The sequence below is a fragment of the Eretmochelys imbricata genome, chromosome 10 (assembly GCF_965152235.1).
Source record: "Eretmochelys imbricata isolate rEreImb1 chromosome 10, rEreImb1.hap1, whole genome shotgun sequence".
NCBI classification, from domain to species: Eukaryota; Metazoa; Chordata; order Testudines; family Cheloniidae; genus Eretmochelys; species Eretmochelys imbricata.
This window is the reverse complement of record NC_135581.1, coordinates 60334467-60357312: the sequence shown is the minus strand read 5'-3', so window position 1 is coordinate 60357312 and position 22846 is coordinate 60334467. Positions and strand designations below refer to the sequence as shown.

At 40.3% G+C, this 22846-nt stretch overlaps 3 protein-coding genes across 16 annotated transcripts in view; 1 reads left to right on the top strand and 2 right to left on the bottom strand.

Annotated features, from left to right (window-relative positions):
• Positions 1 to 852: 852 nt before the first annotated feature.
• Positions 853 to 18035, bottom strand: PIGBOS1 (PIGB opposite strand 1). 6 transcript variants are annotated; one of them, XM_077827436.1, is made up of 2 exons: positions 17945 to 18035; positions 853 to 1239 (listed from the first exon to the last, which is right to left on the bottom strand). In XM_077827436.1, exon 2 carries the CDS (start codon positions 1153 to 1155, stop codon positions 994 to 996), a length of 162 nt encoding a protein of 53 aa, XP_077683562.1. In that variant the 5' UTR covers positions 1156 to 1239; positions 17945 to 18035; the 3' UTR covers positions 853 to 993. The 6 variants fall into 6 exon arrangements, with proteins under 6 accessions (XP_077683562.1, XP_077683564.1, XP_077683559.1 ...); XM_077827438.1 differs by lacking the exon at positions 17945 to 18035 and adding an exon at positions 2850 to 2978; XM_077827433.1 differs by lacking the exon at positions 17945 to 18035 and adding an exon at positions 2711 to 2809.
• On the top strand, positions 2953 to 17297 carry PIGB (phosphatidylinositol glycan anchor biosynthesis class B). 3 transcript variants are annotated; one of them, XM_077827428.1, is made up of 12 exons: positions 2953 to 3103; positions 4755 to 4890; positions 5286 to 5403; positions 6488 to 6592; positions 6808 to 6938; positions 7942 to 8082; positions 8590 to 8641; positions 10238 to 10449; positions 12660 to 12724; positions 14942 to 15155; positions 15969 to 16146; positions 16726 to 17297. In XM_077827428.1, the coding sequence occupies exons 1-12, from the start codon at positions 2953 to 2955 to the stop codon at positions 16843 to 16845; spliced, it is 1623 nt and encodes a 540-aa protein (XP_077683554.1). In that variant the 3' UTR covers positions 16846 to 17297. The 3 variants fall into 3 exon arrangements, with proteins under 3 accessions (XP_077683554.1, XP_077683555.1, XP_077683556.1); XM_077827430.1 differs by lacking the exon at positions 2953 to 3103 and adding an exon at positions 3365 to 3382; XM_077827429.1 differs by lacking the exon at positions 5286 to 5403 and having other exon boundaries at positions 4755 to 4882.
• The window catches only part of CCPG1 (cell cycle progression 1), a 57947-nt gene continuing 52386 nt past the window's right edge, over positions 17286 to 22846 (bottom strand). For 6 of the 7 annotated variants that reach the window (XM_077827420.1, XM_077827421.1, XM_077827426.1 and 3 more), the window contains 2 exons: positions 19903 to 21314; positions 17286 to 18036 (listed from right to left, as the gene is read on the bottom strand). In XM_077827420.1, coding sequence (XP_077683546.1) covers positions 17853 to 18036; positions 19903 to 21314 — 1596 coding nt within the window. In that variant the 3' untranslated portion in view covers positions 17286 to 17852. The remainder of the gene's footprint in view (positions 18037 to 19902; positions 21315 to 22846) is intronic. The other variant, XM_077827424.1, reaches the window with a different exon arrangement.

Below are 22846 nucleotides of genomic sequence, written 5' to 3'. Positions count from 1 at the left end.
ACCTAGATTTGAATTAAAATAGCTCTTCCAAGACAGTTATGTTTTTTAAAACTATACTATGAAAGTGTGCAGTGCTGTTTCACCCTAGCACCAGATTTTGTTTATTATGGTGACCATTTTCAAATTCACATATACAACATCTTTGTGCTGAAGTAGTCTCCAAAAGGTGACTTATTAGACTGCAGCATTAGCTTCTAAAGAGTCCCATCAAGTAGAACATTTAGAACCACAGTGGCAAGACATTAAGAAATAGTTGGTTAGGAGCAATCCTGCATTGACTGTGAGGGATAGACTAATAAGCATACTTACCACCACCAAAACACTTCACATTTACTATCTATCTAATCATCACAATTCCCTGTGAGAAATCACAGGTAAGCATTAGCCCCACTTTAGTAGCAATGAAACTGAGGTACAGAGAAGTCAGTTGACTTGCCTCCCCCCACTCAAAAGAAAAAACACACATTGAAAGTCAGTATCAGACCTCAAACTAGAACTCAGCAGGCCCTAACCCTTCCAGCCTTCTGCTCACACCATTACGGAGCATCTCTCCCTAAAAGGCACTCGCTCTCCTATGTCTAATTTTCTACTTTTACAGCATGAAGGTTATAACATGCTGTTAAAAAGCTAAGAAACTCAGTGTTGGGTCGCACACTCCATTCTCAGATCACACATACAACAAGTATGCTTTCTATTCCCAATGGGGTTAGGACTAAGGGCAGAGTGACAGACCTAACTCTGAATTTGCATAAGACTAGAAACCTATAATTTTAAGGAAAAATGTCAGTGGAAACAAATGCAATTCAGTCAGTGTATGTGCAGCTGGCCAACTAAGAAAACAACACATTTACATTAATTAAAAAGCATATTTATTCTTCACCAAGACAAACCAGTTTCATTTTGAAGAATAAAATAGGTTATTTTGTTTTTATCTCAGAACAGAAGTTTATGGTGTCTAAGCCAATATCACCAAGCAGCTCCATGTAATTCCTGCTATTCTTTCTTCTCTTCTAGTTCTGGTGCTTGCAGCATTTCTTTTAATTTATTCTGTTTTCTGTGATATTGTTCAAATATTGGTTTATAGATGTAGACTCCTCCTGCAACTCCAAGGAGAGCCCCCAGAAAGATATGAGGTAATGGCACTTTACCATACATTTTAACAGCCAAAGCTGTAACTTGCCACACCGGTCTTCAAAGAAATTCTAAAGACATCTGAGTAGCCAAGCAAAATCTTCAGATCTGGATATAAATGAAAGTGAATGTAAAATGTTACTCATTGTAATGTTTGTTGCAGTCCAAAAAGAATGAAGTATGGACAAGTGACTATCACAGTTACTTTGGGTAGGGGCTGCTATACAAAAAACAAAACAAAAAATACTCTGACATCACCCATGCACACAATTTCCACTGAAATCAATTTGAACTGTGAACAGATGGGTCTAAGACCAATATTTATATTTTGCACCTAAACTGAGACAGCATAAGAATTATGGCTCTGTTCCACTTTTCAGAGCAAGAACTCCAACCATGATTAACAATCAGTGTTCAGTTACTGATAGTAAGATAGAAGTGCTCCTCTCTTGTAAACACTGCTTCACCTTAAAAGCAGGTTTCTCTTGGTCACATGGAGGAACTGGATCACACATTCTGTACTGTATAATACAAAGATCAGGAGTGTGGAGGTCTTTAAGCTCACTCTCCAGAACAGGATTGAGGTTTTTATGGGTACTAGTTCCAATATCATCCAATAGATCGCATTTGCCTGTCAGCTCTTCAGTAGAGGGAAAGTGTCTGTCCATTCTGTAAAGCAGTGCCATTGTTAAATGATAAACACATAAAAAATATGGCAGAAAACTTTATCTCAGCATTTCCCCAAACTTTTTAGAAATTCAACTCCCCTTCAGAAAGCCGATTACAGTCTCCTTCAACAGCAGCGTCATTAGGGCAGCATAGGGAAAATTTACGCCGCCACTGCCCTGTGTCCGTTCGCAGTCGGCGTCTCCCCCCGCGAGGCAATGCCCCCGCAGCTAGTGTCTCTCCCCGCGACCTGAGCTCACAGCAATCTGGATTTCAATGGCGGTTCACTAAGTACTAGCCACTAGGTGTAACTGACAGAAGTGCGACTTGAAATCCCGGTTACCAGCGGCTCGGTGACAGACGCCGCACGGATTAAGGCTCGGGGACACGACCCACCAGCTCTTTTCCAGACTCCAGCTCCCGACACCAGCGGGACAGGCCAGCCAGGGCGGGCAGCAGAGGGCTGTGGACTGAAACAGCTGAGACCGCTCGGCACGGGAGAGCTGTAGCCCGAGAGGCGTATCAAGACGATAACGCCCAGCTTCCCGAGGGGGAGGCAGCGTGCGGGAGAGGCGCTGCCCGCGGCCCTTCGCCCGCCCACGGGGCCGGGGCAGATCTAGAAATATGGGCGGGGGCGGCAAAAGGGGAGGAGACTAGGGGGCGCCACCCCAAGGCCTGAGCGCAGCCCCACCCGCGGGCAGCCAAGGAAAGGCACGGGGGGGGGGGGGAGGAAGCGGCACGCGCCCAGCGGCTTCTGTTGCTCCGTGCTGGGCACAGCAAGGCTGAGGGGAACACACACACCCTCCCCCCACCCAGATCGTCAATGGGGGCTGGGGTAGAGAAGCGAGAGGAGAGATCCGGGGACATCAGCCCCGCAAACCCCTCCTACCGCGGAGCCGCGCACGCCGCCTACCTCCGAGGCCCCTTGGTCGAACCGATTAAACCATAGAGATGAAACCTCCAGAGGCCAAACAAGCTACCGGAAGTACAGAGCCTGGCCCCGCCCTTAAGGACCCAAACGCCCGCCCCTATTCTTCCGCACATGCGCTCACCCAGCCTCCAAAAGCTCCGACATGGCCACAGCCCCGCCCCCGGACGTCACTCTGACTCCGCCCACTGCGGAAGAGAGAGTGGCCCGCCAGGCCTCGAGGTTCCATGCAGAGAGCGGAGTCCGACATGCGGGCGGGGGGTGGAGGCGGGTTCTTCCCCCGTGGCCGGACCCGCAGTGCCGATACCGTGCGGCTCCGGAAGAGAAAATCTGCGCTGTACGGCGCTGCCCCGGGGGCCGGCGGGGAGCGGGGCCCAGGTGAGGGGAGCCCGGGAGAGGAGAAGCTCTGAGGGAAGGGCCTGAGGCTGGGCACGCGGTGGAATAGGCAGAGCTGTGTCCCGCTGAGCCCTCTGACCCCGGGCGGCAGCGATCGGACAGGGAGCTCCGCCGCTTAGCGAGACACCCCAACAGAGGGGCAGGCTGCTCCCCGCCGGCTGCGTGGGGGGGTGAGAGGCACCAGCACAGCGGGGCTGGTCTCAGCTCTCTCCCAGCCAAGAGTGGGCCAGGTGCTTGCAGTCTCCTCCCGTTGTTAGTTGGGTAAGTGGGCGGGACCCAAGGGGATTCTTAATTACGTCAGGTTGCGTGTGAGGTGTTTTCTTCAAGGGGCGGGGCGGAGGAAGCAGTTCTTCAGGAACTCTGCCCGCAAACTCGCCTCCTTGGGACTCCAATGCGAGATGTCTTTTGCAGCAGTTATGCACTTCAAAACTTCGTATAGCTGCACTGCTAGACTTCACCGTTGATTAGGATAGGATACACCCATGATTACATGAAGGCATAAGAAAAGTAGCATGTTCCCAAAGTCAACTGATTACATTAGAACCTAATCTTTTACTTTAAAAAGTTTCTAGCTCACATTTATGAAGAGAAACTGGAGAGGTCAGTATAGCTGATGTGCTTGAGCTGAGTTTGTAGACAGCCTGCAGCAGAGGGGGGAGCAGCAGTTGCAACTAGTGGCAGTAAGGGAGGGAGCAGCCTGACCCCTGCAGTCACCACCAGAGCAGATTAGGCCCCTAAGGGTGTCATTCTGCTGCGATCATTGCGGGGGGAAGAAGGAGGCTACCATAACTGACCCTGTAGCAGGGAACTCTGAAGAACATTGCTTGCCACCACTAAACCGTGGGAAAGTAACACTTTTTGGTTGCTGCAAGTGTCCTCTATCCTTTCCTCACCTTTCCTTCATGCTTTGATCAATTTTGAAATAGTTATTCTTAATTCAAATGGCTATCATTCATTGGACATCAGTCAGTAACCAATGAAATGAACAGGGCTACTCACACCTCTGTCAATTTTTCAGATTCTGCAAAATCAGACACCACTACAGCAGTTACATTCAATTAATGTTTACAAACTTGAGAGCCAGTGGCTTACTTGTAAAAATATATATCTATAAAAGCTGAGATTCCAGACGAGAGCAAGTTTTTTTTAATGAAGCCAGCTGTGGGGAAGAATAACTAAACCCAAAGCCACTAACTCTTTCTTCCTCACTAATATCTGTCCTAGGTACCTGTTTGAAAAGTTCTCACTAAATTCAGTTTTAATTTGGATTTTGATCCTTCAGTCATTGCAATTGATTTGATGATACAGTAGTTTACAATAATTTAAGACTTCAACATGGAATCAAACTGGAGGCTGTAAGGAATAATGCTATTAAAGTGCAAACTGCAAAATGAGACATAAAATGATGGAACTTCTTGACAAAGGATTAAGTATGATGTGTATTTTTTCTTACAATGAAAGTTGTTCAGAAGTGCTACCATATATCTCACTTCTAAGAAGATCAAGCTACTATACAGTTAAAAGCTATCATTTTAAAGAGAATGCCTTTGTTCAATGATCAATAGCCATAAACAATTATTATTTCAGTGAATATAACAAGGACTTTCTCTAAACTAATGTTTTGCTTTCTCAGATCTTATTGGCGAGAACATTTATCTGGTCTTGTTTACCATAACTCTGCGAGTACTTAACTGCTTTTTAGTCCAGACAAGCTTTGTTCCAGATGAATATTGGCAGTCGCTTGAAGTCGCACATCATATGGTATTCAAATATCCTTTGCTTTTTGAAGTTAAAATGAGGGGAATCTTTCTAGAACTGAACTAAGTGTGCTCACTTTTTCATTTTGTCATAATTGTGTCCTCAATACTGTAATATCTGTTTATGATGACTTTATTGCCCTAGTAATGCTCTCTCCACTCCATGCTTTTATATATCCTAGTAACTTTCCTGGAGCTATGTCACTACTACTGTCCTTTTTTGGTAGGAGGCGTGTTAAGCGAGAGGTTTCCCTAGCAGTGAGAAATTAATATGACCATTGGCAGAAATCATTAATTGAAAATGGCCACAGAGTAAGATTTTTGACATAGAATCAGGAAATCCTGAGAATAAGCAGAAAGCTAACAGGAAAACTTTTAAGTTCTTTAAATATCCTTAATATTACTAATTATGGCTACTTGACCTGGGAATGGGCAGAAGGTTTAAGGGGTTATTCATACCCACTACTCTTTGCAACTATCTACAGAGTTTTACAGCTGCTGGCAAAGGATGATGTTCAGCTGCTGGTAAGTACAAAGGAAATATTTTTTAAAAGCTCAGATACTACTTAAAATTAATTTCAGAGTGTTGTAGGTAAGAAATTTAACTGCCCTCCACATAAAATGAAAGACCCAGATTTGGCCATTGGATCCAGGTGAGTGAAACACTCGCCAGCGCCCGAAGCCTCAATTAAGTTAACTCTGGCTCTGCCTGGCCACAAGGGTCCCCTTGCATGGCTCCAGTGGCAGAAGTGGGGCTGAAGATGGTGATTCTTGACCTCTGTCAACCTCTTCAAATGTCAAAGAAGATGGGGTTTTGCCACTAGTAAGGTTAAAATTTTGTCACAGTTATTTTTAGTAAAAGTCAAAGACAGGTCGGGGGCAATAAACAAAAATTCATGGAAGCCCGCAACCTGCCCATGACTTTTAGTACAAATAATGGAGTGAGGGGACTGAAGCCGGGGGGAGGCTGACAGCTCCAGCCCCCACCACAGTCATTGCGGCGGGGGGCTGTAGCTGAAGTAGTTACAGAGGTTCATTGAAGTCATGGAATTTGTGACCTCCGTGATTAAATCATATCCTTAGCCATTAGAGTCAGAACATGATGTACTCAGTAGCTCTTTAATTAGCAGATTACTTTGGCTGTAAGTATAAGACCACTGCAAATAACTAACAACTGAACAGAATCTGAGGGTAGGTTTTTTTCAAAAGCACTCGGTATTGACATAACTCTGCCACTGAAGACTGTGAATAAAACTCCCACTGACTTCATTAGAAGATGACTTACATCATTGTGGAACAATTTTGAAAGTGCTGCCTTGAGTTTCTGGAAACTTTCAACTGAATGTCAAATTGACTGGCTTTCTTTGCTTGGTTTTAATAGAAACTCTGGACTCATCTTTCTCTAGGACTACGGTATTTAAAATAATAAGAGCTTTCCATTAAAATGTACAGAGGACAGTCATATACTTTTAGTTTTGTTTCCTCAGTGGATTGCTGTTTCAAGAATCTCCTAGTTTTATATATTGCAGTTAAACTTGGGAGTTAATAGGGGCTTCAGAAACAAGAGTCAGAAAAATAAGGAAACTTTCTCTTCTTTTTGTTAATGTAGATTTGGATCCCTAGACTTGTGCAAGCACTTCTGTCAGCTCTAGCAGACGTAAAGCTTTACTCATTAGTGAGACACCTAGAAAATGCAGAAACAGCGAAGTGGGTGGTGAGTCTCAGCCTTGAAATACATGTCTTATGTATGTGCCTTATAGTATTTTAGCATACAGTGTACTGCAGAAATTAAGAAATGGTTTAATGATATTAGTAAATGTCTGAAAGGTTTTAGACTTAAATGCTATCACCACTTTTGTTAAAGGCTATACAAATATTGTATTAACGCTTCCCCCCCCCCCATACCCTGTTGTTCATAATTGTTTTTAGTACCTTTGCCAGTTGTGCTCTTGGTTTACATGGTATTGCTGTACCAGAACTCTAACAAACACCATGGAAACCGTTCTTACCATCTTTGCTCTTTTCTACTATCCCATGGAAGGCTCAAAGACAAAGAGCAGGTGAGAGAATTTACACTAACAACATTGGTAACTTTTGGTTGGGATAATCAAAATGGATGCAATTGTTAAAATAATGCTTACTGTTCATATATAAACTTTTCCTGCCTTTTGTTATCCTCCCTGATGTTTACTTCTGTTGGAACAAATCCAGAGGCTTCTGAATTTAGAAAGATTAGTTCAGGTTGTATAAAGATAATATGGAAGGTAACTATTCCTTTTGTTACTGAGGGTGAAATTCATGCAAAGGCACAGGTCCAGTGCAGTGGTGTGCAAACCAGTTAAGCCTCAAGGCAAGACTGCATAGATGTTCCATCTATGGAGCCTTCAAGTTCTCTATATCCCAAGAATTCTTTGTGCTGGTTCCAAATAAGCTGTTGGGGATGGGGCCATAGGAACCTAATCCTTACTTGATCCAGCAACCCAAGATCCTCAGTTTGTGGAGAAGCTGCAGCTGTTCTAGTTCCTGAGTGGAATGGTAACTGGTGCTGTTGCTACACATATCTGCAGGGGATGGTAGTAGGTGTGTAAAATGGCTACTCTGCTGTTCCTCATTTCAAACCAAATAATTACCTGTGGGGGACATTAATTTCATCTTTAGGGAAGTGCAGAGACAATTAATTTGTGAGAATTTAAGAAGGATATGAAAGATGGTCACTCAAGCCAAACAAGTATTCAGAGTCAATGTATTAACTAATTTTGAACTGAGTAATTACTCTTTTAAAAAGCCTGTATTCTAGTTAGATACTTAGTCTTGCATAAGTCTTACAGTTTTTTTCATAGAACCAGGCCAATAAGCGTTTGCACCTAAAGATTCAAGGTTAAAGGCAGAGCTGTGTACAGAAGTCTGTATGCTGTACTTGCCTGAGTCAGTGTCCAGAAACATGGTGACATGAAAAATGTGGTAGTCCTGACACATTAGACCAAAATATCATATGAAAAAGCAATTAAGTCTCTTTTTATAATTGTGCTCTGATGGTTTAATTAATACTTTCTTCTTTTCTAGTTGCAAATATTTAACATTGGTAACACTTGCATTTATTATTCGTCCAACTGCTGTAATTCCATGGATACCTTTGGTGCTCAGGCATTTCTGGCAAGAACAGAAGAAGGCAGACCTTGTTCTATACAGCTATATTCCAGTAGGGTAAGTATTTTATTAATTCAGTAAATTATGACACTGTGCCTAATAAATAATAAGTATTATATGTTAACATCTATACCATACTAACAGGTTTCATTTAGGCATTCTGCTTATCAATATTTACTTTTTTTTTTTTTAAACTAGTAAGACTGTAGCCAGGGGCAGGATACCTCCTGAATGTTCTAACTTAGGGAGATGTGCAAAAGTGAAGAATAAAACACTATGGCAACAGTTTGGAGAAGGGGATTGCTTCCTGTACAAATGCTGTGATCCCCACAAGAGGGAGGTTTCATGGAAAGATCTCATGAGGGGAAAATATGAGGAGGACCTCGAAGCCAACCAGTGGTTGTTCCGGAAAGGCTAAGTGTGGTGAATCAATCATTCTAAGTAACTGTGACTAGTTTAGGGGACAGTGACACATACACAATGAAGTGTAGAGGCAAGCTGAAGAAAAGTGTAAACATTCAGAAGATGTCAGTAATACAAGGAGTTTTTTCTTGATTTTTGCAGATTGGTCATTCTAGGGATTTCTTTAATAATTGATCGTGTATTTTTTGGTGAGGTAAGTTGCCATACAATGTCTTAAATTAAATTTGTGAGCATGTTTAACAATTTTGTACTTGGGCAGGTGGTTCCACACTTTCCTAATTCAAGAGCTGTCACTGTCTCAATGATTTTAGATCTGTACATTCTGCCTTTGGCATCACCTCAAATAACAGTTCGTCTGTATCCTATAATCTTATGAGTATAATTCTAGCCATTAATATCTACACTTATGTTAAATCACTAGAATGCCATTTCAAATAAGACTAACAATGCAATGGCTTCTCAATTCACTGATACTTAGTGTCAGTGTTCAGAGATAATTACATGTTAATTTAATTATGTACAGAATAACTAAACTTTACACAGTTGTTCTCTGCAGCATATTTTATGTTCTGGGAGAGCTGTAATGTTATGGTTAGCTCAGCATTAATTTCTGTTAGGATAGCTTAGTTGTAGCATTTTGGTATTTATTTGCTTCTAAAAGTATTTACAGATCCTAGTTAGCACTGTCCTAGTAAACCTGCTTGTGAAACTTCATTTCTGACATCTTGTGTTACCATAAAGTATTCAGCAGTTTAGTACTTACCATTTACAAAAAGCAGCTTTTGTAGATATCAATTATGTAAAACAAAGATTAGCAAAAGCTCAAAGTCATATCCTGCATGTTTTCAGCTTTCACGCTGGTAAAGATGCACAGCTCTCTGTGTAAGAAGTGTTAAATATATTGATGATTGTTGCCGATATTACTGTAAGATGGACAATTTTGGCAAACTTGAAGTTGTCCATCTAACCCAATGTCATAAAATATGTAGAAAAGATTTTTTCCAAGCAGGAGACATTACAGAGGTAACAGAAGTATTGGAGCAATAGGCAAGTGTGCAGAAGAGAATTCTATAGGGCTCGAAAAGATGTATAAAATATTTAGTGTAGGATTTTCAGAAGTGCTCAGCATTGATCCAACTCTGCTTCCATTGAAGTAACTTAAATATGAGCAGATTACACTGATGTTGAGCAAATCTGAGAATCCTGCCCCTAGTTTTTAAAAGAAAGTTCTATGGACAACCCATGTCTCATTTAAAGGATTCACTAACCGTAAAAGATAAGCCCGTACTTTTTGTGGAAGGAAGTTAGTGACCACACAAGACCGATTGTGTGTAGATTTTTAAAACATTTCACATTTGTATTGTTCAGCATAAGAGGCCTATTCTGTATGACAGAAACGTAGTAGAAAACTTTCAAACCATAATGCTTGTAACTTGTATTAACTGCTGAAAGTAACTAAATTGCTTTCACAAGATAGTTTTTACTTTAAAAACTTGCTGTAATGATTTTCGGTAAAAATGTAAATCATGGTATCATAGAATATCAGGGTTGGAAGGGACCTCAGGAGGTCATCTTGTCCAACCCCCTGCTCAAAGCAGGACCAATCCCCAATTTTTGCCCCAATCCCTAAATGGCCCCCTCAAGGATTGAACTCACAACCCTAAGTTTAGCAGGCCAATGCTCAAACCATGTACTTTTAAAAAAAAATGTCAGTGCTGCATAACAGAACCAGACAGACTTAATCTAACATTTTCATACTTAACACTAATTCATTTTTTTAACCTTTCAGTGGATACTGGTTCAGCTGAAATTCTTGAAGTTTAATGTGCTACAGAATTTGGGGACATTTTATGGTTCTCATCCTTGGCATTGGTACTTGACCCAGGGATTGCCGGTTATTTTGGGCACCCATCTACCCTTCTTTATTCACGGCTGCATCCAGGCACCAAAGAGGTATCGGATCTTTCTAGTGGTAGTGGTTTGGACAGTGTTGGTATACAGGTAAGTTCCCTTAAATGTAATTAACTTTGAATCAGTCACATTATTTTTAAAGTCAAAATCATAACTTATTTTCTCTAGAACAAAATAGAGATTAATGCAAAGAAAATTTCATTCAAATTGCAGTGTCCAATTACAAAAATTATCCAAATATTTTACAGTAAATTATTCAATGGTATGACATAGCTGTGTTTAACATTACTACAGTGGCTTAATGGAATAATTCTCAACTGATGTTGGTGACACAGTAAGCGATTAGAGAGCAGATTGGGCACTGCAGCAAAATTGAGACCTTCTTTGGATCGTTAAAAGGTGTTTGCTTTCAGCAGCACAGTGAGTTTGAAAGTCTTGTTTACCTGAGGCCTGTTAAAGAAAATCACATTCTTTTGTTTAATTTCACTCAAGATTTCTGAAATCGTCTGAAAAGACTTGCATATGGAGCAATTCAGAGATTATTGCAATATAAAAATCTGTCCTGTCTGTTGCCAAAATGACAAAAGACAACCAGAGGTGAAGGCAGCAGTTTGCAGGGGATGAGAAATGGCAGTGAGGGTTAGTTTGTTCAGGCTCTTCACACACCACTCACTGTAGAAACAGGGTGAAACAGGTGACCGTGATTATTTAAATATCAAATAATGTTAAACGCTTTCCCATGTTTCAGAACATGGTATTAATAGAATATAGAAAAATTTTGTAACTGGGTCACAAAACTGAGGGATGCAAAAATGGTTTTAAACTACCTTGCACTGGCCCAGTCCTGTAAGGCTCCAGTCCCATAGCACAAGTTAAAGTAGTCTGATGCCCTAGTCATGCCCCCTGTACTACCTGCAGGAGGGAAGTTGGCATAGGAGCAACTGTGATAGTTATACATCACTTGATCTGGGTATAATGGGGTGGGCCTCCTGTGGCTGACTCCACAAGTTATAGGACTGTATTGAATAGTAGTATGGTCCTAGCTTAGATGAATCTTGTTCCATAGGTGTAGTGTGCCCAACTAAGTTTTGATTCACCACCAGCACTTTTCCTCACTTGTTGTTAAGAACAGCAGCTTATGACAAGATAACAGTCTCTCCTTACAGGTTGCATCCCTGACCATATCTTGATAAATAGCCATTGATGGACCCACCCTCCTTGAACACACCTAATTCTTTATAGTTTTGGCCTGCACAACATCCCCTGACAAAGCGTTCCACAGGTTGACACTGCGTTGTGTGAAGTAATACTTTCTTTTATTTGTTTTAAACCTGCTGTATGTTAATTTTATTGGGTGATCCCTGGTTCTTGTGTTATGTGAAAGGATAAATAACATTTCCTTATTTACTTTCTCCGTTTTTGTTGTCCCCCTCTGTACCTTTTCCAATTCTAATATATCTTTGAGATGGGGAGACTAGAACTGCATGCAATATTAAAGTTGTGGGTGTACCATCGATTTATATGGCGTAATATTTTCTCTTATTTACCCCTTTCCTAATAGTTCCTAACATTATTAGCTTTTTTGGATTGCTGCTGCACATTGAGTGGATGTTTTCAGAGTACTATCCACTATGACTCCATGATCTCTTTCTTGAGCGGTAACAGCTAACTTAGACCCCATCGCTTTGTATGTATAGTTGGGATTGTTTTCCAGTGTGCATTACTTTGCATTTATCAGCATTGAATTTTATCTACCATTTTGTTGCCCAGTCACAAAATTAGTAAAGTACTAATTATGATCTAAATTTTTAATATGTTCATTGCCAGGGTGTAAAAACATCTACATTATGTGATTGTCACAGTAGTCAAGCATGATATTTATTGCACAACTTTCTTTATGTAAGTGGGGTGACTGAATGCTCCTCCTTATCTGTCTGTCTGGAGGCAATTGGCATATGTTAGTAAAGTTCCTGGAAAATGGTAGTTTGTTTGCAGCTGCAGTATACTCCTGTTTTCCAAAACACTATTACCTGAACCACCACATTTTCTGAATCCTTCTTTGTGCCCCATATATTTCATGCTGGGGGCCAAGGAACGGATTCAGATAATGCGGTGGTTTGATAATAGAGCAGAAATCCCCAGCCGGGACTGCGAGGAGGAGGCTTACAATTCAGTTTTTTAAAAATCTGTTCAAGTTGTCTTTTCTGTCCCTACATGCTATAAAACATGCTATTGAATCGTCAACAAACCTGTGATTCCTATAATTTTATTTCAGTAGTACCATACCTGTTTTGTTACAGCATGCTGAGCCACAAAGAATTCAGGTTTATATATCCCATACTGCCATTTTGCATGGTGTTTTGTGGTAAGCATTTGGATTTTAAATGTTGTGTGGTGATAACCCTTCTGTAGAAACTTTGTTACATGAAATATAGGCTGTAGTTTAGTTATGGTCAAGTTGTTTAGAATTAGTTTTCTATTCACTTACAGCCCCACCAAAACAGATTGAATCATAGGGTCAGGAGCAACTATTGCCTAGGTGCACCGCTAAATGTTACCTCTAAAGCAGGGGTGGGCAAACTACGGCCTGCCAGCCATTTTAATCCAGCCCTCGAGCTCCTGCTGGGGAGCAGGGTTGGGGGCCACTCCGCATGGCTCCCAGAAGTAGCAGCATGTTCCCCCTCCAGCTCCTACACATGGGACAGCCAGGGGGCTCTGCTCCGTAAGTTGCCCCTGCCCCAAGCACTGCCCTTGCAGCTCCCATTGGCTGGGAACTGCGGTCAATGGGAGCTGCAGAGGCAGCACCTATGGATGGGGCAGCTGGCTGGAGGACATGCCGCTGCTTCCACGAGCTGTTTGAGGTAAGCGCTGCCCTGAGCCCACACCCCTGAGCCACCCCCACCCCGTGCCCCAACCCTGATCCCTCTCCTACCCTCCGAACCCCTTGGTCCCAGCCCAGAGCACCCTCTTGCACCCCAAACTCCTAATCCCCAGCACCGCTTCGGAGCCTACACGCACACACGCCCCCAACCCCCTAGCTCAGCCCTAATCCCCCTCCTGGCCTTTGAGCCCCTCAGTCCTAGCCCAAAGCACCCTCCTGCACCCTGAACTCCTCATTTCTGGCCCCACCCCAGAGCCCACACCCCAACCCCAATTTCATGAGCATTCAGGGCCCTCCATACAATTCTATATCCAGATGTGGCCCTCGGGCCAAAAAGTTTGCCCACCCCTTCTCTAAAGCCATAAAAATAATGAGTTTCTAACATTTAGATTTTCAACAATGCTGCCTTTTAGCTGAATCTGTTCTTTTATTTCCCATTCATTCCTGGACCCCCTCAAAAATGCTGGGAGTCAAATGCCCTTAAGGTAGTGTCTTTTAAAAAGAAATTGCGTGTGAACCTATCCTGCTCATGCCCTCTGACTTTTACAGAATTTATTGCATTTGCAATTACATTTAAATGCAAAGGTAAAATTGCACTTCTCCTTTTTAGTTGCTTCATGATGTAGAAAGGGTATTATTTAAAAAACTCTTATTAAATTGTCATTTTGCCTGGGCCGGAAGAATATCTCAAAAGCCATGAAAGCTGAGCAAAATTACAAAACAGATTTTTGGTGCTTGTTAACACACACAAAGTTATACCAGTTTAATTTTAAACAGCATTATTTAAACCAGGGCAACCCTGTGTGGACACTCTTATTGCAGTTTAAGCCAGGCTTATTTTGTTTTAGTTTACATTAATTAGAAATAGCTGTAACCAAAATAATCCTGATTTTAAATTTAAATAAGAGTGTCTACACAGGAGTTGCCCTGGTTTAACAAAGTCAATTTAAAAACTGATAGAAGTGGAACTGGTTCATCTTAAGTTTGTAGACAAAGTCCTAGTCAGGTGTTTTATACCATCTTGCTTTTTTGTTAACAGTCCACTTAACTGCAGAAGGGTAGCCTTTGATAAAGAGTCAACACCCATTACTGTAATTTTGAAGCTCCTGGCTGCTTTTCCCTTCATCCCACAGCTGCTGAAGCATTGCTTAGCACCTAACCCCACTTCCCTTGCTACAACAGCAATTCATTTGGAGTATAGTAACGTGCTTCAGGCCTTTCAAAGTGTTGGAGAGACCAGAGAGCCACATTACTGACAGTGGGAAGTATGTCATGTGCTGTGACACTTAAACCAGACACTTTGGTAACAGTCTTCCCTTATCATTTGTTCAAACTGATTCATTATCCTCTTCTTAAATGATTTCCCACTCCATGGAATTAAATATAGGCCTAGAAAAATTGAGCATTGGCTCTGGTGAACCTGCCCTAATTGCAGCTCTGAATCACAAAATAGGTTCAAGAGCTTAACCTCTCATCAACTTTAGAGTGTGGAATCCATAGAAAACATGCCCCTTTTTTCCATTCTAAACAAAAAACTGGAGGGGGCAATGACTTTGACTATTTAAAAATAAGGAACTGTTTTGCTTCTAATTTAACCATGACTAATCAATTTTCAGTAAGTTGCACTATGTCAAAAGAGGGCTGTAAACTAATAGTTAACACTTGCCTATCTGCTTAACTGTTTTATATTTCTCACTTTAGGGTATTCTCTTAAACAATTGAAGACATGGAAGAAATCTGCAATAACCTTCCTGCTTTTATCAAATTTACTCCCAGCCCTGTACACTGGTTTGATTCACCAGCGTGGCTCTCTTGATGTCATGATGCATATGCAGCAGCTCTGTAACAGTTCTTCTAACCAATCATGGGCTTCTGTCTTTGTAATGATGCCATGCCACTCTACTCCTTTTTACAGGTAATAAGGTAGCTAGTACAGTATGTAATACTAAATCTACTCAAGCATACAATTGTTTCCCCTCAAAGATACTGAATTATTTGATGGATAATGTGCATCTATTACCAAATTGTTCCATTTGTATTAACTCTGTATGAAATAATAAATTGGAAAAATCAATTGTATATTGTTTGTTCCACCCAGCATCTGCATTTTTTCCTGTTTTACCAAAACAGCTTAGTGTTAGACATATGTGATGGTCCCTTATTGCTTGCCCTAGCAGTATGCGTTGCTTCACTCCTTCTCCAATATTTATCTACTGCGGGGAGTCAAGATTTAATACTTATTTCCTTGACTTCTGCTACCAGGTTAACAGATAGAACTATTATGTATGACATGACTAAAGTAACTCTTCCAGTGTGTAACACATCCTGATACATATATAAAAATTAAAGGATTGATACAATATAATGTTATTTTCAAAGTGTGCTCCAGTATAGGACTGAGGTCACTCAGGATGGTCTTTTTGCTATTAAAATCTAAAATAAATCAGATTGTGGATTATTGCTTCCTATGAACCTCTCCAATTGCAACCACACTCACTACTGGCACCTCATTTTACTTTCTGTATGCTTACCTGAAATACAGAAATGAGAAAACATTATGCATCTAGCACAGAAAGGAAAGATGCACCTACTGATCATGGAAAAATAAGAGAACAAGACGTTTTACAGACTACAATATAGCATCCTTAATTGAAACTAAGATCTGAATTGATCACTTAACACTGGATCTCAACCATCTGTTCTTTTTTTTTTCTTTTCCCCCTCCTAGCCATGTTCACTGTCCTCTACCAATGAGATTTCTTCAATGTCCTCCAGACCTAACTGGAAAGGAGAGTTACCTTGACGAAGCAGATATATTTTACTCTAATCCACTCAAGTGGCTTAATGAGGAGTTTTACAATGGTACATTACCTACTCACTTGGTCTTCTTCAGTGTGCTAGAACAGGTATGTTAATTGCAAGTTAACTTTATCTAGATCAGGCTAAGAACACAAATATGCACAAGAAATAGAAGGGAGAGCTGATATTGCAGCTTTGAAAATGACCTTTAGCCTTTAAAAATGTATGACTTGAACATTTGCCCAAAATACAGCATAGTTACTACTATGTCACCGGAGTGAAGGGAAAGATCCCAGAGAGGGCATGCATGGGTACCCAGCAAATCCTTTATGCCATGAAGTACTGCTGTGCTAAGGCAAGTTTGAGGTGCACAGACACAATCTACACAGTTTGCACTGAGTGACTTTATGGGCATAAAGTGAGTAAAGGAGCCTGCAATCAGCAGAATTCTTTCCCCTTGAACACTTCTGTAAAGTCCAAGGTGGGGGCGGGGGCGCTGAGCAAGATTTCACTCTAACCAAGGGTCATGATATGGTATGGTTTGTATTTCTCCTTCCCACAACACAGAACCTAATTTCTATAGGTAGCTGAGTGGTTGGTTTAACAGAAGTTTAGGAACACAGTTCTGTACCCCACCAGTATAAAAATGCCGGACTGTTTGGAAATGAAAGTGTATTTATTTACAGGAAATATCATCATTTCTTGCTCTAAATGGTTATGAGAAAACTGCTACTGTCTTTCACACCCATATGCCTCAAGGACGAATTGGAAGCCACATTTATGTCTACGCAAGAAGGGTGAAATGAAGCATGCTTCAAGATCAGTTTCTGAACTGGGACCAACCCAAGTCAGTATTGCACAGCGGTGTCTTGGTTAAACAGCCTTTTAGTACAGAACAGAGGGCAGTGATACTTAAAAATAGGTAAGCAAAATTGACAGGTCTGGCTCAAATTTATAGCCTGTAGATAAGGATTATACTGGACGTAACCGGTTTAGTGATGCTTCTTCAGTGGTGGAAAAGTTGAACTTAAGTGGCAATATTCTCATTTTATCTCTTGGTGTTAAGAGTGGAGGGAAAAAAACAAAGTTAATCTGTCTTAGGGCATCAATAAATAATTAACAGAACACCAGCAACACCAACAGCTACTGCATGATATTTGTTGTGATTTAAAGGAGAGGAGTAAGACAAGACTTCATAACTCTATGGGACTATACACCTATGCTAAATTTGTTTATGAATAAAGACTTTTACCCACAACGTCTCTTTATTTTTCTTCCACAATATGAAGATGTGCAAGAAATTTCAAGTGCATATGTCAGCAAGCTGATTAGAATGCAGCACAGCAAATTCTTCATAAGTCAACAGGCTCTTGAACCCCCAAAAAAGACAAGAAGCAAGTATAAGATTACAAAACATTAACAGAAGCGTTGCCATAATTTAGATCTACTTTCTGAAGGACGAGATGAAGTTAGTACACTAAACCATGTTAATTACATGTACATTATGTATGATTCAAGTTTGAACTATACTAATGGAATGCAATTAAGCCTATTTTTCACAGAAGAGTCACAATATACCTAGTTTCCATAACAGTACAACTACAACCACAATCATTTCCAAAGAACAGTAAAGCAACACTAGAGAAAATGCGAGTTAGGAAGTTTGATTGCTGCTTTTGAACAGCAGGGTAAAAATCAATCTGTATAAAGAAACACTTGCATCTTGCAGTTTTGTTGAAAAACAATTAGTTTCCATTGAGGAACCACTAGAAATTATCTACTTATCTTCCTGATTTTACCATACACAAATTACTTAATATTTTGGATCAAAGGGTAATTGCCCCAATTCTATTTCAAGATTTGCCATGTGTCTTCCATTAGTGCGACCATGTTTATGCCATTTACCTTCTCTCTTATTACGGTGGTGGTGCTTCTGAGTTTGTTTTTCATGTCTGGAACTTTCAGACTGTGTGAAAGTAGGCCTTTTAGCAGGTCGACTGAAAGGAATAAACAAAATTTGGTTAGAGCTGTTGAAAATATCTTAATAAAATCAACTACATCCATAATTATTTCACTACCAGTGCTCAAAGGAGAGTTACAGTTGGTGGGTTTTATTTATTTATTATGTACTTAGTACTCTCAAAATGTACTGAATAGATTACGCAAAGCCCTAGTTAGGGTCAGGGTAAATAAGCTCCAGTGCAAGTTTCCATACCACACCACTCTGCTTGACTTACAGGGAACACAACGCTGGTTAGGACTGAACAATACTCCTACATGAAGATATTTGGACCATACGCAAACCAAGTTTCAAATAGTAACATCTGCACCATAATGTATGTCTGTGTATGCACAATACAAGCACTTATGTGGAGGGCTGGGGGATGCAGTTAAACAGTTGAAGCTCATCTTTTGTGTTTTTTGCTATGATAGGAACTCCAAGGAATTTTATGCTTGTACTACAGTCTCACATCCCACACTTTTGAAGCAAAAGGCTATACAGTCTTACTTTGCTTAATATTCTTAATATTTATTTAGTGATAAATAACGTAGTCACTAAATATATTTAAAATTAAATGCCTTTAACAGTGAACAGATGTTTTAGTCTCATTCAGAATTAATTCAGAGCATAGAAAAATAAGCTACCCAATAATAATGTCATGAGAAATCAAAATATTATAAAACTCTTTTAATAATGAAATGGGACAGGCAAATTAAAATCTAGATAAATAAATACAGCTAGTTAGATGTGGTGTGCATTTACCAAAACCAGGAATTAGAAACTACCCCTTGATCATTATTACCAATAAAGAAACAGCTGAGAGTTGTTCTCTAAAAGCTAAACTGCAATAAGATTAAAAAAAATTACAAACTATTTCAAAAATATTTTAAAAAGAGTTGAGTGAGAAAGGGAGCAGCACAGTAGTCCAAAAGACAAACAGTACATTTACATTTTTAATATAAAACTGCTCTTGCTCTAAAAGGTTAAATATGCTTTATAGAGAAGAGTGCAATGGGAAAAGTTATGTTACTGTCCTACTGTAAAGTGGAAGGAGAGAGAGATACAACTTTTTTTTTTTTTAACATTAGCATAACTTTGCCTCTCTCATCAGATCAAAATGGACTTATTTCCATAAAGGAAAAAACAGTTAAAATAGAATGTAATATGTAAGTGGAATAACTCAGCTGAAGTATTAAAAATCCAAGCAAAATGCATCATCAATAAGAAGGGTCTTAAGCAGGGGAAGAAAGTGATTACAACACCTCTGAAAAAGCTTTATTGTGGAGCTAAAAGATCAAGATCCACACCCAAGGGACAACTACAGCAAAGCTCAGTCACCTGGCAAGCTACAGCGAAATGGTAAAAACCCCTAAAAAGCTGGTAGAGTCATATGTACTAGGAGAGAACTCACAGAAGAGTTATCAAATATACCTGTCCCTCCCCATGAAGGGGTTTAAGAAACAATGAGGGGGAGGAGGAGGGAGTGTTGTTTAAAAGTTATTGCAATTTTATTGGTAACCAGTGTTAAAAATGGATGCGGGGGGGGGAAGGGGGGGGATTTTTTTTACCACAGATGCTCAGGCCAGTAAGCAAGCATTCTGTTGCATTCAACAGTTGCTCCAAGCAGCAATGCTTAATCTTAATCCAGAACTATTTTCTAAAGGAATCCCCCACACATTAAAGCTGTAAAAGGTACAGTGGAATCTGTGCTAATGTCACTTGCCCCAACAGCCAATAAAATCTGTCCCCATGAGACATCCCACCACATTCATCTTAGGGTTAAAAGGTAACAATGATACTAATTCCTTTGGTGTCCTTAAAAACTATATTTTAATTCAGGAAACATTACACAAAAACCAACCTGGGTCCATACTGAGGTGAATTATCATAATGAAAGTAGTATCTGTAGATGTATTTATCCAAATCCTCAAACATCCCTTCATGGTCACTTTGATACTCCTTCATGTCCTCAAGATAATCCTTAACATCACTAACAAAGTCCGTGAACAGCATCTGGTCATGTATAAAGATCCCATTATGGAAAAACTTATTGATGAAATTCTCTAGTTCTCTCCAGTGATGGAAACTATCTACTTCTTGCTGCAAATATTTTTGCATTAACTGATTAAATTCTTCAGCCCTAATAGGGTCCAGTACTTTGTTAAACAGGCTAATAAATTCCTGATGAGCGCATTCAAAAATACCAGAGCAGCCCTTTAGGACAGAGTGACGTTTTCTGTTACATTCTGGGTTATTGATGCATTTCTGTGAATTACTATCTTTTTCAAATGTAAAGTGAGTTGATCTCTGTTTTCTTCCTTCTCTGAATTCTTTTTTCATGCTAGGCCCTCTATGGTGTGTATGCTTAGAAGGATTCTCATGAGTATTATATTCCCGAAAAACAGTTTTACCTTTTTTGTTTGCCTCATATCTTTTATCACCAGACTTCTTCTTTTCATCGAAGATGTTTTTAGTTGTGTCTTTGAAGTGTCTGAATGTGGACTTCACAGAATCAGAGAATTTTTTCAGGTTTTCTTTCACTGCTTCTTTAGCCTGTTTAATCTTTTCTTTATGGTGTCTTACAAACTCCTTTGTGGAATTCTTCATGGCATCAAAAGTTTCTTTAACTGAGCCAAAAAATGATTCTTTGGACTTCTTTTTGGTCTTACTTGTTCCTTTACCATCTTTCTCTTGTCCTTTTTTATTAGTTTCCTGTTTTTCGGTTTGGTCCTTCACTTCAACATACAGTTTTTCCCACAAATCAGAGCGTTGTTGTTCAAAGTTTAGCTTCTTTTCCAGCTCTGTTAGTCTTCCCCGCAAAGTTTCTATTTCTTCGTTCTCTCTTAATGTATTGTCTGTGTCTGTGTTGTCGGGTGTCTGATGAGAACTTAACTGCTCCAGTTCTTCTCTTAGAACTTCAGTTATATGACGTTCTTTGTCTAGTTCTCTCCGTAACATATGTGCTTCTGCAAAAAGTGTCTCCTTTTGCTTAAGGAAGTTGTGTATTTTCTGCTTTTCCTCTTCCAAATGTACCTTAAGTTTTTTATTTTCCATGACAACTGACTCTGTACTAATACCTTTATCTTCTAAGTTTCTAATTTGTTCTCTCAGCTTCCTTAACTCTTCCTGCAGTAAGTCCAAAGCTTTTTCTTCCCTCTCCAGAGATTCCCTTAAGCGCTGGTTTTCTGCAGTAAGACTTATTTTCTGAGATTCAAATGATTTCTTTTCTACCTCAGTAGAGATCAGACATGTGGCAAGGTCTTGTTTTAGTGACTGAACAAACAAAAAGCAAACAAGCAAATTTATTAATCTTAGAATTCATACAATTTAAGTTTGAAAAAGGTAAAAGATTAAGAATTCATAGCATCATCCAACTAGTCACAAAGCATAAGTGTTATTCGAGCACTACACTGAATAACAGTCCTAAAACAGTTGGTATACTGAAATGACTATTGGTCCGTCAAGTCTGGTATCCTGATTCTAGGAATGGCCTATGCTTAAGGCTAAGATTTTGTCGTGGTTATTTTTAGTAAAAGTCACGGACAGGCCATGAGCAATAAACAAAAATTCACAGAAGCCTGTGAACTTCCCTGATTTTTTACTAAAAATAACTTGACAAAATGGGGATGGAGGGGGATCCTGCTCCCACTGCTGCTGTGGCTCCGGGGTCTCCACCACCACCCACGGCTGCTGCGAGCTGCAGGGTCCCCAGCTGACAGCTCCAGCCCCGCCGCCCTGGGGCTGTTGCGGAATATGTCACGGAGGTCTCTGAACCTTCCATGACCTCCATGACATAATATTAGCCTTAAGTGCTTGATGCTTCAGAGGAAGGCGAAAACATCCACAATCTGTTTCAGGAAACCCAGACACCTATATCTAACTATGCAATGCTCCATCTGGTATTGGGGTGCAAATTCTTCCTAAGAACTGCAAGAATAAGCTCATATACTAAAGCATAATGTTGTGTTAGCTTTATCTTTGGATGCATAGTTAAGTTAAACATGATTTCAAAGATGTTTCATTTTGGCAATACTTCCGGGGCCTGTTTTTCAGGAAGTACAGAGTTCTAGATATTAAAAATGGAGGTTACTTGCCTTATAGTAACTGGAGTACTTCAAGATGTGCGATCCCTATGGGTTTTCATTGTGGGTGCATACTGTAGAACCTCAAAGTTATCAACACCTCAGGAATGGAGGTTGTTCATAACTCTGAAATGTTCGTAACTCTGAACAAAATGTTATGGTTGTTCTTTCAAAAATTTACAACTGAACATTGACTTAATACAGCTTTGAAATTTTACTATGCAGAAGAAAAATGCTCTTTTACCTTTATTTTTTAGTCGTTTATGTTCAACACAGTACTGTACTGTATTTGCTTTTTATTTTTTGTATGTGCTGCTGCCTGATTGTGTACTTCCAGTTACAAATGAGGTGTGTGGTTGACTGATCAGTTCATAACTCTGAGTTTCTACTGTATGTTCTCCGTGTGCCTGAGACCAGAAGATTTTTCAGTAGTGGTGTTTGGCAGCACCCATGCCCTATGCCACTGAGAACATAAGGGGCAGCTTGGGTGACTCCCAAACAGTACTCACTGTGGAGGGGAAGCTGCAAGGAAGAATGGTACACCACAGATTCTAGGATTGGTGAACCAAAGGAGGTGTAATGCCTAGTAAAGGTGTGAATGGAATCCCAAGTAGCCACTCAACGGATTTCTCAGAGGGGAACTCCCTGCAGGGAAGCCACTGAGGCAGCTTGTGTTCTGGCTGAGTGGATCCTGATACTGAGGGGAAGGGCCACCATAAGTCA